Source organism: Helicoverpa zea, chromosome 21 (assembly GCF_022581195.2).
Source record: "Helicoverpa zea isolate HzStark_Cry1AcR chromosome 21, ilHelZeax1.1, whole genome shotgun sequence".
Taxonomy (NCBI): domain Eukaryota; kingdom Metazoa; phylum Arthropoda; class Insecta; order Lepidoptera; family Noctuidae; genus Helicoverpa; species Helicoverpa zea.
Window position 1 is genome coordinate 10572262 of NC_061472.1, and position 26536 is coordinate 10598797.

General features: G+C 37.9%; 1 protein-coding gene across 1 annotated transcript; it reads right to left on the reverse strand.

The window, feature by feature from the left end:
- Nucleotides 1–816: 816 nt before the first annotated feature.
- Nucleotides 817–26095, reverse strand: LOC124640948 (protein masquerade; the record flags this gene model as incomplete). The annotated part of the gene is made up of 14 exons (XM_047178923.1): nt 817–2047; nt 2371–2525; nt 2845–2934; nt 3212–3399; nt 3842–4013; nt 4446–4520; nt 4729–4959; nt 5332–5462; nt 5905–6032; nt 6460–6648; nt 7523–7716; nt 8611–8724; nt 9220–9369; nt 25990–26095. Coding segments are annotated over 14 exons (2091 nt in total), but the record flags the coding sequence as incomplete, so codon positions are not given.
- Nucleotides 26096–26536: the final 441 nt, after the last annotated feature.

Here is a 26536-nt window from a genome sequence, read left to right on the forward strand (position 1 = left end):
CGCATTAAAATTGGTTTATCCCTTTAAGAGCTATGATGACACACAGCGGTCAAACTTATAACACAACTCTTTTTAGGTGATGGCTTAAAAAGTTTTCAGTGATTAACAACTTTGGTTATTAAAAATCCATATTTTGGTGGAATCAGGCGTTAAACTACAAATAAATAGTTTTATTTTATAATCCGACAATATGGCTGGATATGGAAACACATCGAGAATGTATTACAAACAGCATAGCCTTTTATTTTATGTAAAATTATAGTATTTATCTATTTTAATCTGTCTGCCATGAACACAAATTGAAAATGTTGGTGTTACTATATAAAAAAAAAATGAAAATATTTTACACGGAATAATTTCATACACTGTGCAGACAGGTCTTATTAAAACATTATTGGCCTTACTACAAAAACTTTAAGCCCTGTTTTACACTTGTCTAATAAAATTTTGGCTGCAAAATGAACCGTATGTCAACGTCATAATTTGACATTTTTTTAGACAAGGCATAAACTGACGTTTAAAAGTTTTTGTGGTAAGACGGTATTTATTTGTTTTATGTAAAAGAAAACTATAGTTCGGCCATTCAGAGAATGCGTTCCTGACACGTCGCGATTGAACTGACGACGTAACTTTGCAATGGCGTTGCAGTTACGATAAAAATATTTTTGCTGGTTGTTTACCGTTTTAACAATTGAGGAGCATTAAAACAACATTATTATATCAATAATCAATGAATGTAGTTACGTCGTCAGTTCAATCGCGACGTGTCAGGAACGCATTCTCTGAATGGCCGAACTATAAAAATACTAATTGTGTATGTATAATATATATCTTATTGTTTGGTTTTCGTACTAAAACTAAGATAAACTGTTTATTGCTAGCTATAGCTAATCAGTAAACTATTGTAATGCACGGGGAGGATTTTCTTAGGAAATATTTTAAGGCTTTGTTCAGAAGGTTAATATGTATTGCACGATAAAAACTATTGATATACTTGGTCCCAAACATTAACAACACAGGTATATTGACCCTTTCACTTTCCGTACATTTCAGACATGAATTAATTTTTGAAAATTCACTTTATTATGATATAAAATATATTAACCTGAAAGCTTTTTATAACCTGAATTGAACATTTTTGAAAAGTTACAAATAAATTCGACTTTACCTTGACTGACGAGATGGTGGGAGAGTGTCTAAATGCCGACATAATATAAATAACACTTAAATAAATAAATAATAAATAACTTAAAACTAAACAAGATATATTTGTAATTATTTACATTGCAGCGTAACGACTTAGCGTCGAGTACTAAATAGTAGTAGTAAATAATTTAAAATAAATAATATTTAAATGCAGATATACAGTCATTTTACTAGAATACATCTTAACTCTATAACGGTTTGACTTTCTCACGGACTGTTCTGTTAATTCTGATTAGGATTACCCTCTTTTAGATAATGGAAACTAAGCTAAACCTATAGGAGGATAGATCCTTATTTGCATTGTAACTGAGAATAAAAGAAAAGGGATAGATATGGTCCGGAACATAGAAATCTAAAACTACTGGACGCTCTATTATCTGTGAATTCTGCAGTCTTACACGTAATTTGTGTAAAACTGTAGATTACGTAAACTATAGAAAATATAGTATATTTATAATATTATGCATTGTTAATCTTCAGTCCTTACTAAAACAATCCTAGATTTTTGTTCACGAGATTACCTCATCATCAAAACGTGACTGATTGTCACATCCACCTTTTTGGATCATCATAAACAACCCGAAAATTATTTAATTTTCAATACTAAAAATTGTAGGCTGGCAACACCAAAGTAAACCAACCTCTTTAGAAAAACCTAGATTGTCTGTGGGTACTATAGGTTGTTGACGGAGATGATTTGGTTGATCCAGCCGATGAAGGAAGATACCTTCACGTAGACTCCTGGCACGTCCTGCCGGCCGCAGCCGAAGCCCCATGAGACCAGGCCCACCAGCTCGTAGAAGCCGTCGTCTTGACATACTAGAGGTCCTCCGCCATCACCCTGAGAATACATAGAAGATACATTATTAAAGAATTGCGCCAACTAATTATGGTTACTTGTCAAAGACAGCCTCAGAATGAGTTTATACTATTTATTTAATTACTAGCCGTTTCCCCGCGGTTTCACCCGCGTCCCGTCATCCCGTGGGAGCTACTGCCCGCACCGGGATAAAATATAGCCTATGTTACTCGCATATACTCAAAAACTACTGGACCGATTTTAAATATTCTTTCACCATTAGAGAGCTATATTATCTGCGAGTAACACGAGACGTGGGTGAAACCGCGGGAAAACGGCTAGTCTTCAATATATTTGTCACCAACCTGACAAGCATCATTGCCCGGCTCCCCTCCTGCACAGAAGGAACTAGCAGGCAGGATGAAGATCTTTTCGGTGACCGCGTTCACCTTGCGGATGCACTCCGCGTCGCTTACTATCGGCAGCTCTGCTTCACGCACTCGTAGAGGGATTGGACCCGCTGGAACATGAGGATTTTTGGGTCAGGATTTTGATAGGAGATGGCACAAAATGTAAATGGTCTTTTTAACTAGATAAAAGATGCAGATCTTAATCATTGTTCTCCTAACCGTACGAGCTAAACAGATGGTGCTATTTATTATTTTAGGGTCAAAGCTCAAAATTATCTATTCATACTTGGATGCACTCTTTCGATATCACAATTTACAAAAGACATCCCAAAACGTAACAAACTTTCCAGCTAACAAGTTTTCTTTTATGTGGAGAATACCTAATACATACATATCTTTGTAAATTAAGTGCATCATCTGTATACTTACTTTCCCCCATGTATCCATAGCCGGTGACGGTACATCGCTTGCCAGCCGCGTGACTCACTCCCCGCGCCGGCAGGCACACCAGACATACTCCTAAAAACAAATAAACCTTTAGAGTGGTGTTTGCAGTTTAAATCTTATTTATAAGATCCCACAAGACCGCTGAAAAAATAGGACTTGAGTCAAAACCACCTCTATTTTCTTATGTCTCCAAACGCTGTCCAAATGTTTAAGTCATTCAGACGTTTTTATCCTAAAATTGATCTTTTATGAGGGTTACCTGAGGGTCCTTCACCTACATTGATTAGGTACAAAAAGTTCCTGTCTCATCCCTGAAAAGTTAACAACGACAATCATTATCTCTACCCACCTTCCTTAAGCTCAGCCTTTCCATGCAGCTTCAGCAGCGCGATATCGTTGTCCAGCGTCTGGCTGTTGTGGTTATGGTGTATATACGTCGTCGCCACTCGAAGCGTCTGCGCGCCGGGCGAGCCGTACTTGCGCGTCAAGTCGTGGTCTCCGACTCGCACGTAGATCGCGTCTCCTGAGCGGACGATGCTGGAAAATAAGGTTTTAGATATGAGGAAGTGTTTCACAAAGGACTACAGAAGGAACGTATAGGGTTTTAGGCAGTAAAAGTCTGACACTCCCACTCCGCTTTCACAGAGGGAGGTTCATTTGATGATTTCCCACCAAGAAAGTGAGAGATAGTGTTGATTTCGTAACCTCGAGTCTCAATCTTAGAAAATGCATTCTTGACAATGTTAGAAGATGCAGCTTGGAGTTATAGAGGCCATGGCTTCTATAACTGCACACAATTAGATTTAAAGACAACCCCGCCACGGTTAGATACAGGCCTTTGCGGACTCTTATGAAACGTCATACTAGTTCTTTTACGTACTTGTAGCACTTCCATTCAAGGTTTTCAAAACTGAACAATAGAATCAACTCTTGCCTTCCCGTTGGGGCTTAATATCCAAATCCTATGGAAGGTACTAACTTGGTAACACAATGCGCAGCAGTAAGCACCCACTGAGTACCAATCAGCGCGGCGCCGCAGAGGTACTGGTTGAGCGAGTTGATGAGCGCCACCTGCCAGCACCACTCGCCGCGCTCGCCGTCCTCACCGCCCATCACGCGGCCTGCGCGACGAGCTGAACGGGATGTCGTGCCTGGAATAGCACAGAATATTATATAAATTTTTGTGGGATATATTACAAACCGTTCATGAAATGGGCAGTTTCCTCCCTTGCACATAAATTGATCAACTATAGTACAGGGTACTATAGTTGATGGTTATACTACTATAGTTGTGGTCTAGTGTCGGAGTAAAATCAAGGGTTACAGCCTCAATCGTGGTTGTATCTGATGAAGCAGTTTTTTTTCCTGAAAGGACCTTATATTCCTCTTCATCAACTAGAACTGGTATGTTGCTGATCGCTGACTAAGAAGACTGTAAAGTGGCAAGGGCCTCGAGAGGACCACTGCCAAGAATACAACTCCGGCTGGTTAGCTGAAAGCGACGGAGCACGAGCACTTGTTATATCATGCTTGGACTGTCAGATAAAAGATGATAAATATTAATTGGTCCAGTGTCCACCTACCTTTAACGCCACACACGTATTTATTGTATTTTTCAGTCGACGATAGCGTTGTACCGTAGCTCGGCTCGTACGGTGCTGAAAATAATCATAAACACACGGTCATTCAACTTTCTTTAACAATAACTTGAGATAAGTTAAAAGGGGCTAATTAAGTTATTTACTTGAATAGGTACATCAATATGCGAACTACAAGTTAACAAGCAGGGATCCAAACTACATCTACATTAGTAAAAGCATTAAAACCAAGCAATTGTTCCCTCTATCACCTAAAGTAAATACCTACATTCAATTTGACTTAATAGAACGTTATTTTGAGATTCACCCATTGGCGTGGTGTGAGTATGCGCGAGCACAGTGGTGTAGTGTTGGTAGTTCGTGGTTGGCTGCGGCAGCGGCAGCGGCGCGCTCTCATTGGCTGGCCGGCCCCCCACCACTTCTAGAACCTTGGACTTAGGAGCGCAGCATTGCGTGCCTGCCTTCTTGCACTTGAAAACGTCTGTCATCTCTGCGTTCCCTGTAAAAGTCGAAAATATGGCCTTTATACACATCTGGTTCAAGAGCATACGAACACATCTGAAAGATTCAGAATGGATTAAGTTTTTTCTAGCAGCGACTGCTAAGCATGATGCTGGAATTGCAGCAATTAAAAAAGCCCAAAGTCTAAGTCGGTGGTGATAGAAACCGTCGTCCCTCGGAGTACATAAATGTCAATTCTGCGCCTGATCTCTCTCCGGTCGCGTCGGATTAGCCGTTCCATCGGGCTGTGAGAGTGAGGGAATAGCAATTGTGATTGCACAAATTCTTGCGGACTATATATTTTATGTTCTTCTGCCAGTGACCTACCAGAGAGTTACCAATTCGACCTAGTGCCAGGTGCAATACTCACGGAAGCAGGTGAAGGAGAGCAGCGAGACGATGCAGGATCCAGGGCAGTCAGGGCGCGGGTCCGCGGGGGCGGGGGTCGTGGTTGTCGTCGTCGTCGTGGTGGTGGGACGTCTCGTTGTGCGAGGAGGCACTCTGGGGGCAGACACCAGATAGATTATTGGCATGAGTAAACAGTAAAGTGCATGTGAATGTGAAATGCTTGTGCATTATAATATGTCCTGCGCAGTCAGCTAATCCCCATACTAAGAACAGCCGCTGTAGCCGATAATCGGCTAGGAGAACATCAAAGTGAATGAGATGAAATTTGAGTTTAACAAAAGCTATAGAAGTCTCTCTTCTAAAACTCAGTCACCAAGTTGAATATCCTGTTGAAAATGTGTATTTACACATATTTTTCCTAAATGATGGTCAGTCTTCGACTTTGCTTGCAGTTACAGTAGCTGCAAAATATTTTTTAAAATTCTGAATGTCTTCTTTATTACAATTTATTGATATCTCAATTCCCGCTATTTAATACCACCTAAACTCAGTAAGTAGACCATAATACAATAACCAATTAACAGTATATATTTACCTGGTATTATCACAGCACACCCATCCGTCAGCGTTGCAGTCAGTTCTGTGCAGGATCACGGCAGGAGGGTTGCAGAACGCGCGCATGATGGTGTGCATGCAGTGCCCTGGGCAGCGCGGCAGGGGGGGCTGCAAACAGTTGTATTATTTGTTTAGTCCATCAGTTTCTACTGAAATATGATAGATAGACCTATGGTGTATGTTTCTTGGTAGCTTAGAGGCTTTTAGCGTAGGTACTAAGGACAATGAATAGTTTTGAAAGCTGAAAACCAGCGATTTGGCAAAACCCAAATGGCGCAAATATTTCTTATTCCCCTATTCACAGAAAACGTATTTCAGTTAGTAAAAGTCAAACACTTCTTTTTGCTCTAAAAACGACACAATCGACAAACAGTTAAAAAGTCCATGATGACAAATACAGACATATCAAATAGTAATGTGTGTACTTAAAATTGGGAGGAGTAGATGTTACAGTGCTGATAGAAAGAAATGCGCCGATATCAAGTTAATAAGAAACAGGACTGCTAAAATAAGAATATAGTAATACATGTCTTACAGGTGTAGTAGTAGTAGGCCTCCTAGTAGTAGTCTCTACAGCCTTATTCTCGGTGATGCAGCACACACCCTCGCCAGGACACACGGCATCATCGTCCACGTTGTCGCAAAGCAGAGAGAACAGCCCTGAGATGCAGTCGCCGCGGCACTTGCGGCCTGGCCGGGGCTTTGGAGGTGGCGTTGTTGTTAGCTGTGGAAGAAAACATTGGTTTTTAAAAAGGTTTGAGTTTTGTTGTGCTGAGCTAGGCAAAGTTTTCAAAATTCAAAGGTTTTTATATTATATAGACCTAGAGAGGATTTTATTTTTCTTTGGTTAATATAGATAGCGTAGCCTCTCGAAATTCATTATACCTACATAAGTTTCGTAAAGACTTCGACAGGTTCTTCATTTTCCTTGGTTAATGTAAGAAGCTTATAAGCATCTTGAAAGTTCTATACTTAGAACGATATATAGGTACCCATAAATGGCTTTTGTTCCAGGAGGCCAGTACAAAGAAGTCAGTCAGAACAACATAAGTAGGCTGTGTAGTGTTCCAAATTGGATGGGCTTATAAACAAGAATTGCTACAGTTTTTTGATTAGATCATCTCGGACACATTGCACAACTTTCTTTGATCACTTATGGTTAACTAGCTTCTGCCAGCGGTTTCACCCGCATCCCGTGGGAACTACTTCCCGTACTGGGATAAAAAGTAGCCTATAGCCTTCCTCGATAAATGGGCTATCTAACACTGAAAGAAATTTTCAAATCGGACCAGTAGTTCCTGAGATTAGCGCGTTCAAACAAACAAACAAACTCTTCAGCTTTATAATATTAGTATACATAGATTACAACATCCTACTTATATTATAAATGTGAAAGTTTGTGAGAATGTATGGATGTATGTTTGTTATTCAATCGCGCAAAAACGGCTGGACCGATCTGATTGTTTGGTATGTAGATAGGTGATATCCTGGATTAACATATAGGCTACTTTTTATCAACACACCACGCGGGCGAAGCCGCTGGCGGAAGCTAGTACAAAATATAACGACCAAGTACATAGACCTAACTAAATACTAACCGCAGTAGTCGGCCGTTTAGTAGAATACTTCTTCTCATTCGGCACCACGAGGTCCGGGGGAGGTCTGTCTCCATAGTTGTCCTTGGAGACGCAGCACAGCCGCCCCTTGACGCACAGGTCCGGGGAGTTGAGGTACGCCTCGCAGTATTGAGAGAGACGGGATTCTACGCAAACGCCCGGACATGCGATGTTACCTGGAAAGTTGTGGAGGATGGGGTTAGATTGGTAGGGCTAAACTTATATATAAGACTGCAGTTTTTTAACACGCCTATATTAGCTTCACTTGTAACTACATATGTTTGTATGTAAGAACATCTTGGAATCTTAATTTGACCCACTTCCCGGCCTTCTATTAGGATGAAATTGCACACGCTCTGAGTTCTGATGACAATACATGGCTAGCTAAGAAACGTTACAAAAAGCGTGGTTTTTGTTTTTTTTTTAACTATTTATTATATTATATATATATTTTGTGTGGGCTGAATTTGAGGGTCTTAACAACCCTTAGGAGGGTACTAGTATACCCAATTTAGGAGGGTACCTAGATCCCTTTAGCAAAAGTATTTGTAGCTCGCTTGTGAGGCAGTGGTCAAACACGTGCCTATATTAATGAAAAGGATATATTGAAGGCCCGGGTGGTATAGAAGTGTTATATTTTAGAGAGAGCTAACACACAATGATAGCATGATAAACAAATGCAAAAATACATTTTCCTCTTTTCCAAAAGACACAAAAGTCATCATCAAGTTTTTGCGCACAGAAAACAAACAACCAACTGAAATTAATTCCGTTCTAATACAGTCATGGTGATGTTGTTGTTTTATATACAGATAACTGTATCATTTGTATCTTACTATGAACAAGACGTCCGCATCAATCGTCAAGAGTCCTGCATGGGCGAATCAACGCGAACGCGAATACGAAGCGATCCGAAACGAATTCAAGGACGTAGGTCTTCAGAAGAAATGAATTGTGTTAATTTGTTTTCGCCCCGCATCGCTCCGCGTTCGCATCTAGATAGCTCACCTAGGACGCACGTAACAAGGTATATTAATCCTAATAGTTAATAGGGTGTACCTAATAATTACCACTGTTTTTGTATTTGTCTTGCGGCGCCTCCGTGGTGGCGTCCTCGTAGTCATCGTAGGAGACTGTCGTGTGTCGCGTCGGTCGGGGACGCTGGGTCGTCACCAATGTCTCATCTGCAACGTAGAGAAGGCAAGTTTTTAAATACAATCTAGGAAAGTCAAACTGCCTTCTTTTTATCATAATTGTAGTTAGTGCCCGGGTCCGAGGAATCCTTGAGCCTGGGTATCTGGCTTGAAGACGCACATGGAATAAGTAACTGATATAAAATGTCGGTCCTGCGCCTGATCCCTCTCCGGTCGTGTCGGATTGCCGTCCCATCGGGCTATGAGAGTGAAGGAATAGTGAGTGCACCTGTGTCTGCGCAAATGCTTGTGCACTATAATATGTCCTGCGCAGTTGGCTAATCTCCTTACATGAGATCAACCGCCGTAGTCGACAATCTGCTAGGAATACATCATAACAAGTGAACAGCTAGGTATGTGGTTTATGCTAATGGTCAAATAATCTATACCATCAACCCATTTGCGGTCCACTGAAAGACAAGGGTTGGAAACTATACCATCTGCCACTCTGACGTGCCGGAGCTTCGGCTCCTAGAGTGTACTTACTGCTAGTCTCAGCGGCACAGCACTTCATGGTGGGCTGCGGGCACTCCACCTCGTCCAGCACCTCTGTGCACAGCAGAGCCGCCAGCGTGTGCATGCAGGTGCCCGGGCAGTTCTTCGCCTCCACCTGCGTGTCCAGGGTGTCTAGCAGACCTGCAACAGTGAGGAGTGTTGTAACATCACTAATTAGTAATACTAATTAGTACGTCACTAATATAATAACTTCCGCTATGATCTGTCATCTGTCTTTTTCCATATCCTTGGTATGGGTCGACTATGTAACTGTGTGAATGTGTGTTGTGAAATAAAACTCAAGTAACCCAAGATCAAGGACTTTCATTTATATTACATGGTGTCAGAAGTCAAGAAGAACTCAAGTCAAAAAAGTCGAAGTCTGGAAGACAGTCGGTCGCGAAAATGGACCAGTCGAGTTCCGAGCCATGCGGCGTGGGCGACCATAATGGCGTCCAAGGCCTTAACAGCAAAATAAAATCACTGCAAATTTCGTCAGATTCCACAAATAATAATGCGGAGGCGTGGAAACGCTGGTGGCAGCAGTTGGAGCTGTATCTGTTGGCCACGGGTTTGGATAAGGCACCCGAAAAGCGTAAGATAGCTATCTTGTTGCATCTCATAGGTGAAAAGGGCTTAAATATATTCAATACTTTCAACCTCACCATTGAGAAGACCACGCTTGCCGAAGTCAAGTCCAAATTTCAAAATTTTTTTGAGCCCAGAAGGAACATAACCATGTGCCGTCACATGTTCTTCACCAGAAAGCAACAGAAATCCGAGTCGATCGAAGGATTCCTAGCAGATCTGGAGAACAAAAGCCAAGATTGTGAATTTGGAACACTCAGGGAATCGCTCATCAGGGATATTTTCATTGCAAATCTGCATATGGATTTAGCGCATGTACGTCAGAGACTACTCCAGGAACCTGATCTGACATATCAGAAGATGCGAGAACTGGCAACAACACTGATCGTCGCACAGCAGGATGCTGAAAAAATTGTCAGTAGTTCCAACGTTGAAAAGTCAGAAAATGTCATGCATCTACGTCGGAGGAGCCGTAGTCGAGGGGATCGTCGACAGCGAGCTTCACCAGTCGGTCAGCAGGGTTCTGGCGCAGGGAAGTCTCCCAACCCTGAAAGGCGCTCGAGGCCGTGTAGCCGCTGTGGGCAATCTCACCGCTACAAGTGCCCAGCGCAAGGAGTCAAATGCAGGTCATGTAAATCATTTGGTCATTTTGCTAAATATTGCTTCAAAAATAAAAATATCAGTCATTTAGAGTCGTTTAAATAAAGTCATAGTCATAATAATAAACAAGATTATTTTGTTGGAATTTTGAATAGTCATAGCTCCAGTCAAAGTCATAAGTCTAATTGTCATTTAAAGTCATATAACAGTCACTATAAACATGTCAAGTCAGCAAGCACACATTCACTGTACCACTTGTCTCCACCACCACAATTTACACACATACATAGTCAGTCACAGTCAGGGAATGATTCCGGTGATGACATTGGTGTCATTCCTGAGAGATCTCACCGAGACTCATATTGTCAGTCTGAGAAATTAATTTTCAAGTCATATTTCAATGATGATAATGGTGATAATGTCATGTCTGAGAGGTCTGAAAAGTACCTCGGTGATGAAAGCAGTCACCAGTCTGAGAAATTAATTTTCAAGTCATATTTCAATGATGATAATGGTGATAATGTCATGTCTGAGAGGTCTGAAAAGTACCTCGGTGATGAAAGCAGTCACCAGTCTGAGAAATTAATTTTCAAGTCATATTTCAATGATGATAATGGTGATAGTGTCATGTCTGAGAGGTCTGAAAAGTACCTCGGTGATGAAAGCAGTCACCAGTCAGAGAAATCAATTCTCAAGTCATATTGTCATAATTCGAATAAAAGTTGTGATAGTCAAAGTGGGTATCTTAATGATGAGTACAGACACATGTCTGAGGAATCACCTCACACAATCACAACAGTCACATCACCATATCACAGTCAACAAGTCACATCATCATTTAGTCAGGTCAATACAGTCGAGTCAAAACATAAACATAACATTAACAATAGTAAACAGTCTTGGAACATAAATGTTAAAGTAGGTCATTCACAATTTAATTGTATCATTGATTCAGGAGCTGATCTTAACATAATGTCAAAACAAACTTTTGATTCTTTAAAACGTCAACAAAGTCAAATGTCACTTGTCAAATGTCACATAAATGTCACAGGATTTTGTGGCAAGTCAATACCCATTATGGGAAAAGTCAATATTAAATGCAATTTAATATTAAATAATAACACTGTCAGTGAAAATATAGTGTTCATAGTCGCAAATTTAGTATGTCCCAATGTCCTAGGTCTTCCTACTTGTGAAAGGTTAGGAATAATTAAAAGAGTTTTTTCAGTATCTAAACAAAATTTTTGTCAACAAATTCTAACACAATATACTGATGTTTTTCAGGGTCTTGGCTGTCTACCTCCTGTCTGTCACCTGAAACTCAAACCTGATGCAGTACCATGCGTGGATCCTCCCAGGAGAGTACCATTTGCGATGCTTGGAAAGCTACGCGAGGAGTTGGATCGCATGGAGAGCATGCAAGTCATTGAAAAAGTCACTAAGCCTACAGAATGGGTGAATAGCATAGTAATTACGGTCAAAAGTTCAGGTCAGTTACGAATTTGTTTAGATCCTAGAAATTTGAATAAGAATATTATAAGGGAAATTTATCCAATAAAGTCAATTGATGAGATAAGATCTCAATTAGTAGGAGCTGTTTGTTTTTCTCATTTAGATGCATTTTCAGGTTTTTGGATGTTAAGATTAGATGAATATAGTTCTAATTTATGTACCTTTCAAACACCATTTGGCAGATATAAATATTTAAGATTACCTTTTGGCATAAATGCATCATCAGAAATATTTCAAAGAGTTATGATGAATTTGTTTGGTGATTTAGAAGGAGTCTTGATATTCATCGATGACATTCTAGTCTATGGTCCAAGTGAGTCTATACATAATGAGAGATTACATAAAGTAATGCAAAGAGCTCGTCAAGTTAATTTAAAATTTAACAAGTCCAAATGTAAATTTCTAGTTTCTGAAGTCTGTTTTTTAGGTTATGTCTTTAGTAAAGATGGTGCAAGGGTTGACCAAGAAAAAGTAAAAGCAATTGTCAATATGCCTACACCACAAAATGTCAAAGAATTGCAAAGAATATTAGGTATGATCAATTATTTAGGTCCCTTTATTAGCAATTTGTCAGAAAAAACTCAAATTTTAAGAAATCTTTTGAAAAAAGATGCAGTCTGGTCTTGGGATGAAAATCATAATAAATGTCTTAAGAGTTTAATAGATGAAATTACAAAGTCACCGGTTTTAGCTCACTATAACCCCAATATTCCATTAGTCTTGTCAGTAGATTCGTCTAAGTCAGCATTGGGAGCAGTCATTTTACAAAATAATAAACCCATTGCTTATAGTTCAAAAACATTAACCACAACTCAGTCTAGGTATGCTCAAATTGAGAAAGAATTGCTTGCAATTCAATTTGGTTGTGAAAAATTTCATCAGTATGTATATGGTCATAGAGTCACAGTTCATACAGATCATAAACCATTAGTCTACTTATTTGATAAACCATTACATGATGTACCAGCTAGGTTACAGCGAATGATGTTAACTTTACAAAAGTATGACTTGAAAGTCATACATGTCCCAGGTAAACAAATGTTTATATCTGATACCTTGTCTAGAGCTGCCTTAAAAGATTATTATATACCAGAAAATGAGGCAGAAATAACTTGTCATGTCAATTTAATGTATTCAAATTTAGCAGTCACTAAAGACTACAGCACAAAATTGTCACAACATACTAATAAAGATGAAAGTTTGCAATTGTTAAAGAAATATTATTATGAAGGTTGGCCAAAAAGTAAAAGTAAAGTCAGTCAATTAGTCAAACCATATTGGAATATACAAGCTGAAATTCATGTCGTAAAAGATTTGTTGTTCAAAGGTTCAAAATTGATAGTACCACAGTCTATGTATAAGGAAATGTTGGATAAAATTCATGAAGGTCACCAAGGTATAAACAAATGTCTTAAATTAGCTAGAGATTCTTTATATTGGCCAAACATGTCAGGTGATATCAAAAATTTAGTAGAACAATGTCTTATATGTGCGAAATTCAAACCTTGTAACCAAAAAGAACCATTACAAAATTTTGAGATTAATAAGTATCCATGGCAACAAGTTGGTATTGATTTAATGTATATTGATAACCTTTCTTATTTAATTGTTACAGATTATTATTCTAAATACATAGAGATAGCTTTGTTAAATAAAAATAGTACAGCCAAAAATGTAATTACACATTTAAAGTCTATTTTTGCCCGTCATGGTATACCTTTGTCATTAGTGTCTGACGGTGGACCTCCTTTCCAATCTTTAGAATTCAAGAATTTTTTACATGAATGGGACATAGAACATATTATTACTAGCCCATATCATGCACAGTCAAATGGTCAAGCAGAAAGTTCAGTCAAAATTGTAAAAAATATGTTGAAAAAATGTAAAGAAAATTCGTCTGATCCTTACATAGCCTTATTACAATATAGAAATACACCTAAAAATAATTTACCATCCCCAGCACAACTGTTAATGTCTAGGAATTTAAGAGATAATGTTCCAAAGTCATATAAAAAATTAAAACCAAAGGTTGTAAAATTTAAAGATTACAAAGAATGTGTAAACAAGAATAATGTCAATAAGTCAACATATTATAATAGAAATTCTAAGCCTTTGTCATTGTTGTATCCTAATGATCATGTCTACTTTAAAAGAAAACCAAATTATAATTGGGAACATGCCATTGTCAAGCAAAGGCTGGCAAATAATAGGTCATATGTCATTGAGGATGTCAATGGAGTTAGGTATAGGAGAAATAGAATTCACTTAAGGCATAAGTACTCTCCTATGCTATCCAACTCGTCGTCGTCGTCGTCATCGTCGCAGGGGAGAGAGGATGGTGACAGTCAGAAGGCTGGACCTCAAGAACTCTCATCTCAATCCTCAAGTAGTCAAATTGTCACACGTTCAGGTCGATTTGTAAAGCCTTCTCGTAGGCTAATAGAAGAAATAGATTAAGTATATAATTGTAATCTAAATTAAGTCATAATTAAGTAAAAACCTTTGTCTATCATAACTATGTATAATAAAGTCAATTTTTGTCAAGTCAGTCCATAGTCTTAAGTCTATTGTTTGTCAAGGGTTAATTTAAACTTAACAGGGGGGATGTTGTAACATCACTAATTAGTAATACTAATTAGTACGTCACTAATATAATAACTTCCGCTATGATCTGTCATCTGTCTTTTTCCATATCCTTGGTATGGGTCGACTATGTAACTGTGTGAATGTGTGTTGTGAAATAAAACTCAAGTAACCCAAGATCAAGGACTTTCATTTATATTACAAGGAGTAAGAGTTAGGAAGACGCAAGTCACTTAGGATTGAGAACAAAATGTGGGTAGGTTGATCAAGAAATGTATGGTCTACTGAGAATATTTCTAAGAGCGCTTTCACGCTAGCGGACTTTGCGCTTGGTTTTTCCGCGCGGCAACGCTCGCTTCGTACAGGTAATTTAGACACAAAAGTAAGCTACAGAAATTCCATAACGACGCGATACTTTTTCCAAAATATATAAAACTGAAAATTACTTGACCCTTAATTTCCCTGAAAACTATTACTTCACCTATGTAATCGGGTACCTACATTTCTACATATTATTCTAAGTGAATCATAGCAAAGCCTTAACATCTAACTAGGCCATCATGTTTAATTACGGCCGAGCCTAATTTCCTCGTATTTGCCGGCTATCTACAAAAATGGCAGCGTCGGTCCGTTACCGCCGGCCGCATTCTGATCACGCGGCGCCCGAGCCGACCCGACGCCGTCGCCAGCGATAGTTCACAGATCAGGAACGTGGTGGCTCCACAATATTGATATAGACACAATTTCCTAATATATTTGCGTGAAGGTGCTTGTGAGATGACGGCAGATAGAAAAGTATGGAAAAAGAAAATATGCTGCACCGACTATACATTAAATTGGGATAAGAGCAGGAGGGTGATGATTTACATCAAATCCATCATTAGGTTATTTACTTTCTGACCCACTCAAAATCAAAATACGTTTATTCAAAGTAAGCTGAAAAAACATACTTTTCGTATCCCTCCTCATCACTCCTGGATAAAATCCTCTTTCCGTGCAAAGAATTTACGATACATTCCTGCATTTACAGACCCAATTATTTACCATGCAGTCAATAAATCATCAATACCACCTCTCTGAAACCAACAATAAACAAGTCAAAAGTATCAATCTATTCCTCGCCGGCCGGTCTCCCAAACCCGCGGAACCACATTCCTCTAGTCCCATGGTGCTCTAAAACGGAGTGCCGTTAGCTCCTCCCGGCCGATGGATGGGTGACCGTCCCTCCCCGTCCCTCCTCCGTCCCGTCCCTCCCCGGCGCGACCTCACGCCACTGACACAGAATTAGTTGAGCCAAATGAAAGGAAAACAGCCGACGACCTCGATGATAGGCGTGAGCGGGACTATGTGTGTATGTACTATTGTTTCAATTACTGAAGGTGATAAAGTATGAAGGATTTGTCGTTTGTATTTTGGGGATTTTTTGATTGCATCTTATTATGAGATTAAATCGGATTATTTGCTAAAATTCAGCACTTGAAACCATACTTTTCTTGACTCGAAAATTTGGACAGAATTACTCTTTAAATCCACCAATATTCAACCTTTTAAAAATTCAAAAAACATTAGTAAATCTTATTATTCTTCTGGGAAAACCGTGTCTCTCTGCCAAGAAGGTATCTCTTGAATTACGCCAGCTGTCGCGAAACCGTTACCCGATGACCTAATGCGCTTGCGCCGGTGAAATCGCCCGCCAGCGCCGAAAACGAAAGTATATGCGTGTGCCGCGGGACGAGCTGAAAGGGCAGGTAGCGCCACGTGATGGACTGTGTATGGGAGGCGGTCTAGGATGGCAGATATAGAAGTGACATCTATTGGTGGTTAAGTGGCTTCATTGATATTTTTTGACACACATTTTTTGATAAAAGTAATTTTGAGAATTGAGAGTAGTGCTTGTAAATATTTTATGTATTGTTAATATGTATATCTAAAAATAATTAAGTCAGAGCCTACAAGAACCTTAGCCTATCCGCACACTACACAACACTAAACAGTCGGCCCGATGTTTTTTTTTAAAGAAAATCGTAAAATTCAAAGTTTTGTACCGGTCAAATACTTGATTGTTGTGCGCACTCCCATGCATCTCCGTACTTATCAAACTTAAAGTCTGCAGTATGCGGCTACTCTAAGAGAGTTTACTTCGCACAGTCAGTTAAAAAGTAGCCTATATACATCCTCGACAAATAAGCTATTCAGGGCAGAAATTGTTCAAATCCATCAAGTCAAAATTCAAGATTATTACGTCCAAATAAGAAACTGTTCAGCTTTATAATATTAAAATAGTATAGATTTGTCACCTTCTGTTTTGCATATTATTATTTCGTATATGCGTCTTTTGCGTCGTATTTCCTCAAAGGCCACTGACTTTTGGCATTCATCGCGATCCATTCAGAAGAACAGTTGGACAGCTGTACTTACAGTTGTTCTGAGCCGCGATTCTACTAATTTTACTTAAGCAACATACGATTCACATCTGACTGAGATCCAATCACGACTCAATTCTGATTGAAATCTATGTGGCATTCTGCAATTTTTTTACGATTGCAATATGATAGACCAAATGGCAGACCAATCGCAAACCAATCGAATCATTGTCAAGTCATTGGAGATTCAATTTCTATTCAATTTTGACATTATTAACTTAGCAGAATCGGGCTCCTGTTAGAATGTTGGACAAGGTAAAACCACTCGTATGTATTGTCATCACGTTTGTTTAAAGGAGTTCAAATTATTTGAGTAGAACATGCCAAATTGTGAATAAAAAACATTTGCTCTCTTTTAGTGAGTATTTCTCGAGTTCTCTCAGTTGAGAATTTTTTACAAAATATTTGTTTGCAAAAGTTTAACCGTGAAATCCTAAGGAATACAAATCAGGCAACCTAAGTTGTTAAAATACATACAAGAAATCAAATTCAACCGATTTTTATCGACTAAGTTTGGCGTCTAAAAACAATATGTATTGACATCTACAAATCAAAGTTTTTTAAGTCTGATACTTAAAAAACTTTACTCTGGTACTTAAACAATATAATTCACCTAAATATGCATTCAAATGTTAGGACTATGTATAAGAGATGTAGGCGCATGACTGCACAGCTAAATTGTTTTTAAGTAAAAGATTTATCTATATAGAATATCCTTTCTTCTGGTTCAGTCAGCATTACATTGTATTTTCTCATTTCATTCTAAGTTGAATTTTATACCCTCTTTCCTCTTCTTTTTTGCTCGCTAATTTATATTTTTACACTTTAGTTAATAAATCTTCAATGTTTACTCAGTAAAAATAAAGTAATTAATAAACAAGAAAGTATGACTTAAAAAAGAAAAATCCTCATATTGTTAAACAAAACGAATTGTTTATAAACACGATAATCACAGTCGCATTCTGTTATTGTACACGCAAATAAACTATAACATTTTCCAATTATTAACAGTTTATAAATGTATATTTTTTACTAAGTATAGACAAACAATATGTCTGTCTGATAAGTATTTAATAAATAATCAATAGATCAGGCATCGAGGTGCTTTCTACGGGGTCGTTGACCGCGCGAAAGTCGCTGCCACGGCTATGATACAACGCACTGACTCCATATGACGACGCGTCGCAATTTCATCATTACACCCTAGTTTACAATTAATTCAATTAATTTAGACGAAGTTAACAATTTAATTGAACAAAGTTGGAAAATTGCGAACAAAGGACATCAACGCGTTGCTCGAGTTTACAATTTTTGTGGAATTGTACAATTTTGTTCAATTTAATTGAACATTTTGAGTGCAAAAATGTTTAACACATTTAAGACCATGTATTTTTTCGCCAAAACAGCTATGAACACATATAACACCAATCTTGCATAGCAGTTAGTATAATGAGTTCTAAAACAAGGAAATAACAAAGCGTAAACAATAATTCAAAACTTCGAAATCTCGCTAGAACATTCCGGAACTGCAAATGAAACTCAGTACACCTGTGTAAATACTCACATACATACACACAGTCTGTTTTACATATTAATTCACTTTCAGCCGGCGTGCCACATGTGATGTTTTCACCGAGTTTCAGAGTCTCGCGAAATAATAATTACATGTCATAGTAATAACGTGTTTCAGTTGTGCGTTTGTTTAATACGGCTATTATTGTGTTTTGCATTGTTAGCTATTTAATCTTAATTTGGTTGATACATGCGATTTTGTGTGGTTTTCGGAAGTTTTGTTAGATGCGTACTTGATAATATTTATTTATTTAACAATTTATGTACACACACACAGAATACAGAGAAGAAGAAAAATAGAAAAGATAGTACAAAGGCACAGCTTATTTCATTAGAAATCTCTTCCAGCTGGCCCGTATAATATGCTTTTGGAAGTCAATTACTCCTATTCTTTTAGGCGTTTTGTCACATGTCCTTTTAATCCTATAGTTGACAGGTATAAAATGGTTTGTGGCATTAAATCTGTCAACCAAAATGTTCTTGAAAAAAATCTTAAATCATGTCATTATCCAGTCCCCAAATTCAATCTAACAGGCAAACCCAAATTACTACAACCTACAAATAACTCTCAAACCGACACCTGATACGATACATACAAACATACAAACTGACAAACCGAACAAAACCTGATCGTCAATAGTAATCGATCGTGGGACCGACGCTGACCGCAGGCGTCGTCGCGTCTGCAGGACTTTCTCCCATCCCCCCACCTCGCCCCACCTCGCCCCACCCCGCCCCACCCCCGGGGCAGAGATTACGCGACATTGAATGTGATAGAGGTTGAATAATCTCTTATATTGTGGCGTCATGTTTTTATCAATGGTTTTGTAGTCGTTTTTGGGTGTTTTTTTGTGAATTAACTCGCTTGGCTTGAAAGTACACGTAATAGTTTTTTGTATGTTTTGCTGAAAGGATAATATTTGTTAGTTGAATTGTATGTTTTCGTGAACATGTCAATGACTGCATTTTTAACTTTATCAGATTAGCCAAAAAGTCTAAAATTTAAGTAGCCAACAAGTAGTAAATTGGTTGAAGATTGAAGAGATTTATTTCCCAATCCTCCTTAATCTATAGCTTCACATTGAATCTTAATAAAAAAATATTTACTCTTACTATTCATCATTATCTCCCGAACCTGGATGCAGCCGGGTACTAGTATTTTGCAAGGAGCGACTGCCCTGCCTGACCTCCTCAACCCAGTTACCCGGGCAACCCGATACCCCTTGGTTAGAATGGTGTCAGACTTACTGGCTTCTGACTACCCGTAACGACTGCCAAGGATGTTCAATGACAGCCGGGACCTACAGTTTAACGTGCCATCCGAAACACAGTCATTGGTGTCGAAAATTTACTCTTACTACTACAATATAAAATAACTACCAGCGTAACTGAATCACAGTATATGTAACGAAGTGAAATGTGACCACTTATGAATCACGCGCCGACACATATCGCCGAAGAGTCAAACGGCCGCCGATTCATTAAACGCCGGCCAATGAGGCTTTCTTTTTCTTTCTGCTTGCCGCGGTTACGAAACCGATGGGTGACGAAGGTTTTGAGTTCTTTGAAATTGTTGCCGGATATTTTTGATTCAAGATCAGTGTGTGATTCAGATGTTGGGTGTTTTCGTTGAATTTCGGATGTTTTATTTAAATGTCTCTTCTGAGAAGAATAAAAACATCAATAAGAATCTACTTTGACTCGTATAAATAAATCAAATGGCTGTTTCGTACAAAAAAATATATAACACTAAATATGGAACACTATAAAATATATAATACTCATAAATATTACTTCACTTGCTATGGCCAGCGGTTTCGCCTACTTCCTTCCCGCACCCGAGTTCAAAGTGGCCCTTATGTTATTCTGATACATAAGCCATAATACTGCCAAGTTTTATAAGAATCCATTCAGTATTTTTCCAGGACAGAGTAACAAACATACATAGCCACGTATGATGTATATTTATAGACAAATAATTATAATATTAGTGGGATATCTGACAAGGTATTTTACCTACAAAATACATTCAATTACTCTTAACTTCTATCACAACAACAATAATAAACCTTAATTGAATTGAACAACTATGATCAATTAGAATGACAGAACAATTGTACGCGCGTTGATGTCTTTTGTACGAGCGCAAAGGAATTGGTACAAGAATGTCATAAACCTAGTTACATGGAAACCAATTACATTGAACTGCCAAAACTGTTTACAACTCCAGTTGTAAAATTGTGTAAAACTGTATAAACCAAGTAAGCTGAAAATAGAGGTAGTAATATTTTAGTATTAAACTAAGTCAGCAGAAATAGCTGCTAGTTTTAATATTTTAGTTACTTATTTTGGTCGGTAATTTTGCTTTACTATAATCTTATTATTTTAGTAACGAAATAAAGAGTTAAAAATAAGGGCTAAGGGCTCATTTATTACTTTTTAATCTTCTCTATATATTTTTGTTAATATTCTTCTTTATAATATTACTGCGACAGTTCTTTAAAAAGAGAAAAGAAACGATTACTCTTCTTCTCCATTACAGAATGTATTTCATTTTGGCATGAGTAGAATCATAACTAGTTATTATTTTTTTCCCTATCTATCAACAATACACAACTTCAAGAAAAAATACCGCATAAAAATACCCATTGAACTATATTATTCATAAATGATCCTATATCTTTTATACTACCAAACAAACTAAATGTTACACTATCAGTGATAAGGTGCGTGCGCGCGCGCATGTTTAACGGCGCACAGCGGTACCGCGGCCCATATACCACCAGCCTTAGTCACATACTGTAGCTCGGAAACATTCACATACATTGTGTACTGATAACGCATGTATTTTTGCTTAAAAGTTTGAATAAAACTAAAATAAATAAATAACGCAAAACGAGCTCACTGTATCCATAGGTCGAGCAGTTGTAGGCTTGGATTTTGATTTATAAGTTTCTGTGATGGGGCTCCAAGCAGTGTAAAAGTTATTTTGATATAAAGAAAATATGTTACCGAATTAAAATAACATCTTCTTAAACTGATGAGCGGACTAGGAGTAAACCATCATCTCCCGAGCCTTTCTCCCAACTATGTTGGGGTCGGCTTCCAGTCTAACCGGATTCAGCTGAGTACCAGTGCTTTACGAGGAGCGACTGCCTATCTGACCCCCTCACCCCAGTTACATCTTGGTAAGTCTTGGTATTCGATGACAATAAGTTGATAAATTTAAATAACATGAGCGACTTTTATCAGTGTTAAGATTCTATTTTGGTCTGTCAGTAAGTCAGTTTCTTTGCTCCCGCTTATCTCTAAAATGGGTTCCCAATTCTAACGGAATTTTCAGAGACAAATAGGTGACATAACAACGAATTATTTACGCTTATTTTTATTTTGTAGTTATTTATAGTACTTGCAGTTAAACGCGAGTGAAACCGTGGGAAACAGGTATATAGTAGGAAATATAATTTTAGTGTTTATTTATTGATATGGGCAGATATTAATGTTATTTATAGCCAACTTTTCCACTTGAATATTGCTTTAAAATCCCTATTATTGTCTATTTATATCCGCGAAGCAAGCTTATTACCTGTGCTGTGAAATTTCTCACGTTATGGAAAAGTCACAAATAACTTAATGAGTTTTTAATATGAATTCCAGTTATTTTCTTACTTTTACCTTCTACGTGAAGGTAAAAGGTCTTCAAATTATTTTTCAAGTAAGTTTATTTTTATACTAGTTTTATAGATATTTGCAAAGGATCCGAAACTATATCAAGCCGATTTTAAAAATTATTTCATCGTTGCGAACCTTTACTGTTCCCGCGAGATATATTTTATACGGATACGAAAGTAGCCTCCACGGGATGTGGTAAACAGCTAGTTATTCCTATAAGATTGTCCGGATTAATAATACAAAGTAGAGACTGCAGAGCCAGGACTGAAGAATTTGAACATATAATATAATATTTAGTATTAAGTACGTATAAAGAGTTGAGGAAGTCAGATAGGCAGTCGCTCCTTGTACTCAGCTGCATTCGAATGAACTGGAAGCCGACCCCAACATAGTTGGGAAAACACTATGCAGATGACATAGTGATAGTAACCGAACGTTATCGCTATACCGTCCGTAACAACACAACACAAGACGTGGTTACACAACACGCTCCGTACAATCAATTAGATATACTTTCCGTTTCCGTTTGCACAAAAAACGAGGAAATTACATTTCAGCTGTACCGCGAATTTCTAGCTTTATACCTCGAGGAAATCAATTGTTGGATTATCGTTTGTAATATGCCAAATATCAACATACAATATTTGTTTCTATTGTACAGCATTACAACAAATTATCATTAATCGTTACTGGTCCTCATCATTATCATCTTCCGAACCTTTTCCCAACTATATTGAGGTTGGCTTCCAATCTAACAGGATTCAGCTGAGTACCAGTGCTTTACAAGGAGCGACCGCCCTATCTGACCTCCTCAACCCAGTTACCCAGGAAACCTAATATCCCTTAGTTAGACTGGTGTCAGACTTACTGGCCTCTGATGCTCAATGACAGCCGGAATCTACAGGTTACTGGTCCTCTACCATACCTCACTCTGGTCTCTAGTATAATCTATTCCATATTCACCAATATATAATTCAGCTGTCTTTCTCTCTTGTTATATAAACTACAGAATGCTTGAATCAATATGTCATATAATCAATATATATTGAATCAATAATCAATATATCATAAATATTTTGCGCAATAAAACTCATTTTCTTTCTTTCAATCACTACATTTGCACTGCTTTTGTTTATTTACATAACATCAACCAATAACTCACTACTTCTCCAGACCGTATTTTCTCGCACTAATTGAAAACATTCTCAAATTACTTAAATAAAGCTAGTTCTATATTTCAGTAACTTTCACATAACACTACTGACAGAAAATCTTGTCAACTATCAGACACAAACGGTAAACAAGCTAGATCATGTTAACACATAATACCTATTATACCTAAGTAAGTGACTATATATGTCATTGAACATCCTTGACAGTCGTTACGGGTAGTCAGAAGCCAGTAAGTCTGACGCCAGTCTAACCCGGGTTACTGGGTTGGGGAGATCAGATAGGCAGTCGCTACTTGTAACACACTGGTACTCAGCTACATCCGGTTACACTGGAAGCCGACCCCAACATAGTTGGGAAAAGGCTCGGAAGATGATGATGATGACCTAAGTATGTGACTGAGCCCTGACTTTGCTCTCATACAAGACGTGAAGTTCAAACGATGTCATTCACACAAACACACAAACTATAAATTAGCACCTGCTCACTCAATGAAAGTAACAAAGTCATATAAAAAGTGTGAAAATATTTTAAAATAAATGTTTAAGGAAAATATGCTCAAGTAGGTTTTGCTCTGTCATGAAGAAATATGTAGAGTTACTTTTTTGGTGTCTGTTGCATATTTATAACCTATGGTTAAAATCCAATTCACAGTACACAAACGCAAATCCACATTAATAATATCTAAATAGAGACTGTGATTTTGTTAATTATTTTCTGCCAGGAACACCACAGAGTTTTTCTCACAGAACACGCCAGTTTTTCCACATTCACAGAGTCCACAAACTTCCAGTAAAAAATTCAAAATCCACCAAAAAATACACTTCTGCAATTCACTATAATCTACAAAAAAGGTATATGATACGTACTTTTATTAAGTATACTTTTTGAACTATACTAAAGAAAGTAGGGTCGTTGTTCTATCTGACACGAGATCACGGTCATCTCACCCGATCTTTGGCACAGATTGGGGCAGGTCAGGTATTTCATTACTAATTCCGTCTAGATCAAACAAAAAATCTAGCTTTAGAAGTATTTGTAATGTAAATAGGCACGTAAGAATATGTAAACACTAGTTTGAGGCTAAACATTTAAGAAGTCACGTCTGCTTTTGCATTTTATTCGTTGATGCCAAAAGATTATTTTGTGTAAACAACTGAGCATTCAAGTTTTGCTGAAGCATAAATAGTTTTAAAAATCGATCGAGGATCTAAATGACAAATAACTTTATAAGTTGACCAAGATAATGTTCAATGAGAAAAACAAGAGACTCACTTTAACACACCAAAATATCTCATTTGTTTATCTTCGAAAGGTTTGACCTTATATAAGTATCTACAACTCTGAAAGTTAGCTTATCTGGACCGCCGGATCTGCCTAAAAGGAGATAGAAATACTTTACCAAAGTAGAAGACATGATGGGCGGTCTTATCTCTAGCAATCTCTTCAAGACACGCTTAGGATGGATTGAGACGAGAAGAAAAAGATTACAGAAGAAACAAAATATATTTGTGTCAGCTACCAGTCTTAACCCGATACAGCTGAGTACCAATATTTTAAACCGACTGCCTTTCTAACTTTTGTAACTTAACCACAACTTCTACAGCATCAAAAAGTTACTAGTTTCAACTATTGCTCAAATTGGAACAACAAAACATACAATTAACACAATTCTCAATTAAAGTATGTTAATGTTACTCAAGTTAAAAGAGGAAGTACTTCTTAATTTGTTACTTTAATGCTCTGTTTGTCAGTTTAATCGGTTCGTGGACGGATGTGGACCAAGAAAGTAAGAGACAGCATGTGTACCGAGCGTGGCAAGCTGGCTCTCTGCCTATACTGTAGCTGACCTAGCGTGAATAAGACTTTGGATACTTTGAAAGGGGATCTAGACTTCAATTTTTATATTATTGGTGTATTTTCCAAATAGAGTATAGATTTGATGGTAAAAATGGTGAATTTAATGTGTTTTTACGCGTTTAAAATAATAGTAACTTAGATAAAAAACCAGTTAGTTGATGATTTTCATTAACATGCGTCCGTCATATCATTTTTGGAAAGTCTGAATACTGGGAGTACCGTTATATTGTTGGCTACACCTTTACAATACGCAATATACATATTTTCACACACAATAATTTGCTATAGAAAAAAATATATTTTAAGAAAATTGGAAATAGAAAATCTGGCACAGGATGGAAATACAAGCTGTTGATTTGCATCCGTGCCATATTCAAGGAGGTAATTATGCTAATGATTCTCGACCCAAATCAATAAAAAAATTGGTACGTAATATTTTTTCTTTAATTTTTTTTTCGGAATTCCGTAAATTTCATCTAGCCTTATTTAGACTTGGCGCGTATGTTACTGGTGTTAAAACCGTGCTGCACCCTCACACAAACGCAAACACAAAGCATACGCAACGATCAGTCATAAATTTCATTCATAAAATTGGATTACTTCGGAAATACCACGACATTACAATGACAAGAAAAGCAGTGCATATTAGTTATTTCCCATCTACTGTAATTCCAATCGATTATTTACGTATTGTATGTCCTCCTCCTGAACTATGGCACAAATGCAAATCAACACCTTGTATAGGTAACACAAATGTGGTGTAAATTTTCTCTGGTCTCACCGGACAGCAGGGAGCTAGCAAACGACTCCTGGGCTCGTGAGGAGGGTGGGGCGGCCAGGGCCAACAGGAACACGATCCGTGCCACTGTCATGGTGTCACTGTGACGTCACTGGGGCAGAGCGTCTCGCATGGCGCGTCCACTGGTCGAATCGCGCGCGCGCGCACTGGCCGCTACACAAGCCAGCGTGTTTGGCTGCGTAAGCGCCGGTTAATGATCAGGTGGCGCAGATGCGGCACTGAGTGTTAACAGACCAATAAACTATTGATGGTCTATCGATAGATCTAATAACACTCCGAAAGAGGAAGTTTTCGAAAATCGGATTATTTAGTGCGCATGTTCTGCGTCATTAAATACGTATAAACTTGAAAATAAAAATTAATCGTTATACAGAAGAACTGCAGAAATGAAGTAGTTAAGTTATTAATTAACTTCACATAAAATCAGGTTACCAAGTGCTCCAGGCAGTCTCTCTCACCGAAATGAATGATGACAGGGAACAGACTAATGAACTTACTTCTCTGCATCAAGTTCATCCAACTGGTATTA